At 39.0% G+C, this 8,959-nt stretch overlaps 1 protein-coding gene across 1 annotated transcript in view; it reads left to right on the forward strand.

Annotated features, from left to right (window-relative positions):
• The first annotated feature begins 824 nt into the window (after positions 1-824).
• The window catches only part of CLDN1 (claudin 1), a 48,469-nt gene continuing 40,334 nt past the window's right edge, over positions 825-8,959 (forward strand). Inside the window, exon 1 of the mRNA XM_011383396.2 lies at positions 825-1,293. Coding sequence (XP_011381698.1) covers positions 1,071-1,293 — 223 coding nt within the window. The 5' untranslated portion in view covers positions 825-1,070. The remainder of the gene's footprint in view (positions 1,294-8,959) is intronic.

Genomic DNA, 8,959 nt, shown 5'->3' on the forward strand with positions numbered 1-8,959 from the left:
GTTGGGCAGCCATTGTCCCTGTCCCTCTGATAATGAATTGCTACTGTGAGACAAACTGCCGTGGGGAAGAGGATAGGGTGTGTGTGTAGGGTTTGAGGAAGTAGGCTGCATTTTTGTAGTGATGATAATAGATTAAAGGATATATATTTCAGTCGAGATGTAGTAGAAAGCAAGATTGGGCTGGGAACCAGATACTGGATATGCTACTAACTTGCTGTGTGACCTCATGGAAATCAGATTTCCTCTCTGGGTCTCAGTTTCCTAATCTATAAAGTATAATGATTTCTTACCACCCTTGCAGAAATACATGATTCTAGCAGAGACCATGAAGGGAAGAAGGGGACAGAGGGAGAAAAGGAGAACGAGGAAGGAAGATGAACAAAAGGGACAGAAGCGTGTGTGTGAGGAAGGGAAGAGAGTTGTGAAAGATAGGAAATGCCTCTTAATAAGATAGCGAAAAGTTGAAAATGAAACTGTGGGTCTCTTGAGGGCTCTATTTTTTTTATCTTTATGCAATTTTAGTGTTTACACGTACATGGTAATTTTGAGGAAAATAAAGATTGAATGGATAGCCTGAGAAGGCTAACTAGAGAAAAAAAAAGAGCGAAGGAAGAAATGAGAGGGAGCGAGCACCGGAGCGCTTTGTGTAGCTCCCCGGGTTGCCCCCACATCGCGGGCAGGGCCTCCTGGCCGAGGGCGCGGTGGCCCACGTGCGTGCTGCAGCGCTCCCACCCGTTTCCTCAGCGAGCGGCCCTGAAACCGCCAGGAGGCGCTGCCCGGCGGCCGAGACCTGGCGCGGGGCGGAGCTGCTTTAAATTGCGGCGCCCGGCAGGTTGGCGTCTCAGTCTCGGAGCCTGGGAGCAACCGCAGCTTTTCGCACCCCGACTCCAGCGCCGACCCAGACCAGGACCAGGACCTAGAACCTCTCCAGTGGCAGTGCAAGGAGCAGGGCTCCCCGCAATAACTTCCTCCACGCAGCTCCGCTATCCCCAGGAGCCCCGGGTGCGCCCTTGCAAACTCCGCCTGCTGCACCTGCCACCACTGAGCCAGCCCGGGCGCGCGAGTGAGCTATGGCTAACGCGGGGCTACAGCTACTGGGCTTCATCCTGGCCTTCTTGGGCTGGATCGGAGCCATCGTCAGTACGGCAATGCCCCAGTGGAAAAGTCACTCCTATGCAGGCGACAACATCGTGACGGCCCAGTCCATCTACGAGGGACTCTGGATGTCCTGCGTGTCTCAGAGCACCGGGCAGATCCAGTGCAAAGTCTTCGACTCCTTACTCAATCTGAACAGTGAGTACATTCCTAACCCCCACAGCTGTGACCCTGAGACTGCAACCCCCAGTGGCTCTGTTTTTGGGTAGTGGCTTCCAGCCAATTCTGTTTTGTGATTACATGGTTATGCGTCTTTCGTTGATCAAATCTTTTGATCATGTGCTCTGACGTGAGTAAGTGGGTTTGCGAAAAGGGAGGCTCAGGACTAAGCTCTAGTTTTGCCTCTGATTCCCTAGGTAACACTTTATCTTCTCCTGTAGGTGTGTGGTTTCATCTTAAATTCCAGTGTGAGTGGGGTGGAGATTGAGAGATAAAGGCCAAACTCGAACTTGAGTTCTTAGGTCTCTCCTGGACATTCTAATTCTGTGAAAATTGAAGAATGGTAAGGTTTGGACAAGAAAATGGTACACCCTGAAAAGTTTGGAGCCCGGGAGCTTCTCAAGCTTGTAAAATTAAATAGATAATCCCAAAGTATTAGATAAAAAATTTTAACAATCTATCTTTGCTATGACTTTTCATAGAAGTCACATTCCTACAACTTAGTGTTTTCTACTGACATTTAAGTTTGAATCTTTTGAATCTTTTGATTTTTAAGACCCAGTAAATTGTGGGGAGCCCCTTTTGCATGATGCCTTCAAGAAGCCTCTTAAGAAATTCCCTGAAGGTTTTGTCTCTCAAGCCAAGGGTCTTCAGAGGAGGCAGATTGTGTAGTATTATTTTGGAAAGTGAAGATTGGTAGTAGGTGGGAAAAGAACAACAAGAAAGAAAAGTTTTAAATAACCCCCCATCATAATATGAAAGGAAGAGTGAGGATACTGAAAGATAATGTCACAAAGGAGACACAGGTATGAAAGCAGAAGTCAGCTGGGGAAGGAAGGTAGTGAAAGAGAGGGTGAGTCTTTTCCAAGTTTCCATCTTGCATAAAGGATTTTCTGTATAATGGATGTTTGCTTCTTCTGTCAGGTTGGAAAGGACTGTGTAGAAATCAATATTCTTAAGGATAGTGGAGAGAATGACAGGATGGCTTTTTTTTTTTCCTTTAAAAAAATTTTTTTTAAGGAAAGCTTTTGAGTGCCCTGTTTTAAATTCCCACTTACTTAGGTAATAATTCATGGCTAGAGTATCTTTCTTGAGACACCGCATTTGTTGTCATGCAGCATGTGACTGTTACGCCCTTGAACTAACTTGAAGAAAAGCTTCCTTAGACTTTGCCTAGATAAACAAGCCTGCTCACCAGCCCCTTTATGGGCTGAGCGTGAGCTGTGTTGTCATTGCTCAAGTTTACTTCAGTTGCTTTGTACACCACTCACATGTGGTTTTGTCAAAAGTCATATACTTTAGGGTTATTAACTCTGTTCTGAATCTGCTTAAATTCCTTGAACACCTGTGGAATTTGATTAGTCAATGTGCATGGTTGTTTCGAGTGCTGTCATTTTAGCTTTTCAAAGTTCCTATTTTAGAATTCCTTTATACTAAATATAAGGAGTATTTTCGGTATACTCCTTTATATAATCATCAGCTCTCTCCATGGAAAGATAAATACATGTAAGGAAACAGTGTTAGACATTTGGGGTGTCGTGTTGAAGAACTGACAGATGGAGAAGTTTCTAAGGGCAATTCTAAAGAGCTCTCTGATTCTTCTGATCAAGTAGTTCATTTTCAACATGTTTAAATAGGCTTCCTTTTAACTTCCTTAAATGACCAATGGGATCAAATCGACTCATGTTGTAGGTACTCAAACATGCCATCCTTACATATAATGTGTTAAAATGTTTTATTTTCATTTATTCCTAGTTAATATAGCTATTACAGTTTTTGAAGCTGTGGTGGAAGAATTACACAATATCCTCTTCCTCTCTCCATATGCATTTTGGAGATTTCTACCTGATGAGTATATACATATTTTTAAACTCCAAACCAGATTCTTTTTCCTTTTGGTTAGAGCCAGAGATTATTCAAGGTGGGGCTGAGGCCTTTCTCTCAGAACTGATTCCCAGAAGAGGGAGCCTTGACTCACAAGTACTCTCCCCAACTTGCCAATGACTCACTGGATGCCTTTGGATGTAGCCCAGAGAACCTGTCTCCATTTCTCCACCTGGCAGTGGTGCTCACACACACCTGATATAGAGACCTGGGGTGGTGATTCATTGTCTTACTTTGGTATGTATCTGTGACCTCTAGAGGTAGACAGGATTACCTGTATATATCAGTAGTGTTCCTTGTAAAGGGTTGCATTCCTCGAAGTGCTTTTAGGTGAAAAACTCGGCTAGAAGTTTTCTGAAATCGAACTTTGTTGCCTTTGCCAATGGAGCCCCCTTGTCATCTTAAGGTCAAGATACATGGATTTATCAAGGTTTTAGTGCTAGACATGTTAAGAGCCCTTGTCCCTCTGCTCTAAACAGTGTCAGCTGTAAAAAGCAAAATTTCATCAATATCTAAAGAGATACAGTGTGCTTAACGCTATATAGGAAATTAGATATAGCAGGGGGTTTTCTAAGTGGTTCTTGCAAAGCAATTTATGAAAATGTAACTGAGAAACTTCCTGGGGAAACTAATGCTGCACTGTGTATTGTGGTTTTACTATGGCTGAGACAATTTAAATTTTAGCCAAAGTATCTGATATTTATTATCACTGATAACTCCTGCAGTTGAAAGTTGGAATATACAAAGGAAAGTAGCAGATACAGTTATAGTGGACTTTTCTAAAGTCAGCTGTACTTCTTGCCTTGTTTCTTCCAATTCTCAAACTTTTGGCAAGCTAGTGTCTGTTTTATGTGCTTAGTTAATTACTTTTACTTGCTTGACTTTAATAGCTAGAGCTGTTCTAAGATCGGGCTGCCCTGGGAGGTTGCATGGTGGGAGGTGTACAAGCAGAGAAATAAGTAAGCATTTTGAAGGAATGTTGTAGGAAGCACCAGACAAATGGGAGGGTAGGCTAGACTCTCTCTAAGTCACATCCAACTTCGGGATTCTGTAATTTGTTTATAAGCTCCTCTAGCCTGCTTAACTTGCTTTGCATGAATCCACATGTGTGTAGGAGTGCTTAATGAGTATTGGTTGTTAGTGAGGTTTCTCAGCACTCTCACCATGATGTCAGGCTCAATCAAAGAGACAAAATCACTAAGTTGAACAGACTTTGAAGCATAGGCAGAGAGGAGGGCACCCACTTACATTTCTTCAGACTGCTGAACCAGTGGTGTTCACAGGACCACTGGTGTTCAGATTTATTTCAAGAATTATTTCTGACTCTTGAAATGATAGAAATCAAAACAAAATCCTTGAGATCAGAAGTTCCCATTTCCTACCCTGATTTTGTACTATCTAGTCATGTGTTTAATGGTGAGCCACTTGGTCTCTCTGGGCTATAGTTTTCCCTCTTATGAAATAGGGCAGAGTGGGAGGAATGGGGACATGAATCCATGATTCATTCATCTATTCAAGAAATGTGAACTGTCTTGCTCCTATGGATGCAGCTAAGATAATATATAAGGTATCATGTTGATTTCTTCCAGTGCCAACATTCTTTGTTACTAACTGCAGTGATTTAAGGAAAAAAGGCCAAGTGGCATAGTTTAGGTTTCCTTGATTGGAGCGTGAGTTAAGTGGCATAGAGGAAATATAGAAACATAATCATGAAACAATTAATCTAAGAAATAAAAGAAAGAAAGCAAAACTGCTCAGGACATCCTGTAAGTGGTAAGCCCTGCCTCATCCCCGATCACTTGTTTCTGTCTGTGCTGGTGTCCTGAGGTCACACCCAGTGGCCACCAGCTCATATGTCAATAAAATGGAAATGCTAACAATGAGGACTCTTGAGCAACTTTGAGCTTGAGTAAAAGAGAAAGATTTAACAAGTGAAAAAGCCATGGAAGTGTAGTTCTATGATGGTCTGTGATGAGCTCATTTAATTGCAGAGGAAAAAAAGAGCATTTTTGTTCTAGTCACCTGATGTTTAGTTCATTTATTTGCCTATTACTTATTAAGCAAGTACCAATGCAAAGAAAGACCATAGTAGGATGCAGATATGCTTAAAATCTATATTGTTTATGATACATAGTATACAGTGAATAATATAGTAATATGACCAGTAAATAGTATGAACAGTGTCAGGGGTTTAAAGGAGATTCTGCTTCTTATATATACTAAGACTTTTTTAAAAAGCTTTAGGAAAAAAAAAAATTCCACTTACTTGTCTTTACTTGTCTTTCTTCACATATGTTGATTAACCTAACTGTAGTAGATCAGTAACTGCTAACTCATTTCTTGTCTTGTAAGTAGAGATCTTTGTAAGTATTTTTTTTTTTTTTTTCAAATTATACTTTCAGGTTTCAAGTGGTAAGAACTCCTTAGGGGGTCTTTAATCTCAAGATTATCAGTCTAGCTAAGTATAATTAAAAGATTGCCTCCTCTGTGTATTGCTGAATAATGATGAGAAACAATAGTGTAGCTTTTTGAATGTTTGCTAACCATTTTCTCCACAGGCAACTTCAGTCAGTGATAAGAGTATTGTAGAGATATCTGCAAATGTCAGAGGCCAAGAAAGGAACATATTTGCTCCCAGATTTGATCCAATCATGCCAGTTCAGAGTTAGTAGACCAAGGCTATTCTCTAACTCTCTAGTCCAAAATATTATTTTGTAGTTCTCAAACATTTTTAAATTTCTTGGCCCTGCTTATTATTATTCCATTAGGAAAAAAAACCTCATCTAGGGAGCTTATTAGATGAATAACTTAAAAATTTAGAAAAGTTAAAAAATATATCAGATTAAGCAAAATGTATTAATTTTTCTTCCCTAGATGAGTTACTAGATTTTAATGATATAAACAAAGTCTGGCTTTATATAGCAAGATTTTGGCATTTCCAGGCTCTCTAGGAAGGCATTTCTCAGTATTTTTTAAAAGGTTAAACTTTACATAACAGAATATTTTTACCTATCATATTAGTAGTACTTTTAAAGGATAAAGCCATATTCTAGTTTAAATTCTTTGAACAGAGATTAAATAATCTAAGTAGTTTAGCAGGTACTGTTCTTAGTGCTTTAGATGGAAATATGAACAAATCTGACCCAAGTCTTTGTGGAGCTCACAATTATATATTTTAGATCTCTGATTTAAAAGACTTCCATAAGACCTTAATTTGAAGGATTTATCTGGTTCTCACTTAAAACTGTGCAATTTAGATTGTATCTGCACATAAAACCTTCATAACCTCTAACTCAACACTTATTTTGATTTGTAATCCATCATTACGTATGCCCCGCTAGTGAGTTTTCATGCTGATTCTCAGCCTTTATTTTTCCTTTGTAAATTTACATTTCCCCCTATGAATCACTATAGTTTATGTCTATATGAGGTATAATGTCTCCAATGAGGAAAGATGAGATTTTGTGATTGATGACCATATAATATTGTAAAACACAAAGAAATTTCCCAAATCAATGGATGCCAAGGACTTAAGTGAAAAAAAATATTGTTCTGCAAAATAACACTATTGCTTCATTGGATTAAAAAAAAAATGAAACATAATACCCTTGCTTTATAGGGCCTATATGATCCCCAAGCATTTTTTTTTTCATTTTTTTCCATTTTTTTGTACATTATACAAACGAGACATTATTCAATAAAAAATAAAACATACTACCTTTTGTGCAAACATAGAACAAAATATCTGTCTTTTCCCCATAGAAACTTTGTAAAAGAAGTGGAAAGAGTAAAATGGGTATGGCAAGAAGCAACTGTGTTTTCTTTGAGAACTTCAAGGGGAAAAATCAGCGATGAAAACTGTGGATATGAAATAATTCCAGATAAATGAAGATAAGGCCTTGAAGTAATTCATCCTTGTGTGCTCCCTGCCTAGGTGGTTTTATACAAGCCTGACTCATGAGATTGAGGCCCATCAGACTCTTCATAAAGAATACCTTGTGATCCAAGTGCTCAGACCTGCTGGACTGGTGGCCTGCTACTTTTACGTGAAGTACAGACCAGAATGATTATTATGGAAGCTGGGTTTGGTTTGAGGCCCTATAACTCCAACAAAGTAGAAAACTTGGAGAGAGATCAGAGAAAGCAACAAAAGTGATGAATAAAAGGTTGGAAAATTGAGTATTTATGAGAAAATAAAGCAGAGACAGCTGAGAGAAGTAAGAGGCTATGCATATTTGAAGAGCTATCATAAGAATAATGTTTACTAATTGTGTTCTCTATACCGAGGGTGAAAATCCTATCACCCCCTCTTAAAGATCATTTTATGACTTCTGATTACATTTAGAATAAACACCAAACCCCTTACTCTAGCTTGCAGAGCCCTGCCTGATTTTATGCCTTCTGACCACCTTGCTGAACCCACCTCATTTTACTTTCCACATCCTGTCATCCTTCAGTAGAGTGACCAGCTGTCCCAGTTTGTCCAGAATTGAGGGTCTCCTCTAGATACAGAACTCACAGTTTTAAAACCAAGACAGTCCCAGACAAATGGACTGGTGGTCACCCTCTTTTCTAGGCATGTGAATCATCTCTGTGACTTACAGCATCTCCTCTTCCAACATTCCTTTGTTTGAAATGATTTCCTTCTGAGTAGCATTTAGGGCCAAATCTGAAAATCTGTGTTGTGTATAAGAGCTTAGTTTTTTTATTTTCATTTTCTTTCTTAGGAATGATTATCTTTGCAAAAGCTGTTGATAAATCAGAAGAAAGGGCACACCCTAATTGTGGAGTCCTTGGTACTTTCCTCTTCATACCACAGTATGATTTGTGATTCCAAGGAAAAAGTTTTACATAGTCATAAGCAGCTTCGGTTCTTGGTAAACCCACACTCTATGGAACACGTGCTTTGATTCAGCAGTTCTTATACTACCCTGGAATTTTAAGATAAGTGTGTGGGTAGGGTGTCTGTGTGCCCACACACACTTCCAAGTAGCTGGCTATGTGAAAGGAGGAGGAGAGTGTGTCTGTTTTGCTTTTCAATGAAATCAAGTAAAAATGTATCGGCTTTCAGAGTATCTCTCAAATACATTTTTAAAAAATACTTTAGCTTCTTCTTGGAAAGAGGTTACTATGATTTTCTCATAGATTTTCTGGTTATGACAAGAATGGAAATATTAACAAATTAAAATTAAATGATATTTTGGAAATCTTCATTAGGATTAGTAACTTAAGTTCTCAACCCTGAAAATTCTAAGACTGAGCCTAGGTCTAACTTAGATAGTGAAATACAAAACCTTTCCATCATGTCAGCCACTTTTGAAGACTATCAAGAAGTCAATTGTTCCAATTCCCTGGTGAGAGATATCATCATTCACACTTTGCATAATAGCAACATGGTCCCAAAGAGTAATAAGTAGCTTACCAAAGACAGCAGGGTTGGTTACAATGTAAATAATATTTATATATGCAAAAATACTGTCACATGTTAGCACCATCAATGAGATAATGATCTTTACATGAAGGAGGAACTAAATCTAGAATTAATCAAACTCATCTCACCAGTGTAGTTTCAACTCATTTTCTTTAAGTCTATGTCTTTAAGCCAGTGTTGTATTTTTACTCTTTAAGAAACATACTAGCATAATCTCTGAAACCTGACCCTCTCTGATTGATCATGATTTAGCACATTAAATTGCAATAACAGGAAATTTGAAAATTAGTGGAATCCTCAGAAATACTACATTTTATTATTGTCTGCTAT

The sequence above is a fragment of the Pteropus vampyrus genome, unplaced genomic scaffold, assembly GCF_000151845.1.
Source record: "Pteropus vampyrus isolate Shadow unplaced genomic scaffold, Pvam_2.0 Scaffold14, whole genome shotgun sequence".
NCBI lineage: Eukaryota > Metazoa > Chordata > Mammalia > Chiroptera > Pteropodidae > Pteropus > Pteropus vampyrus.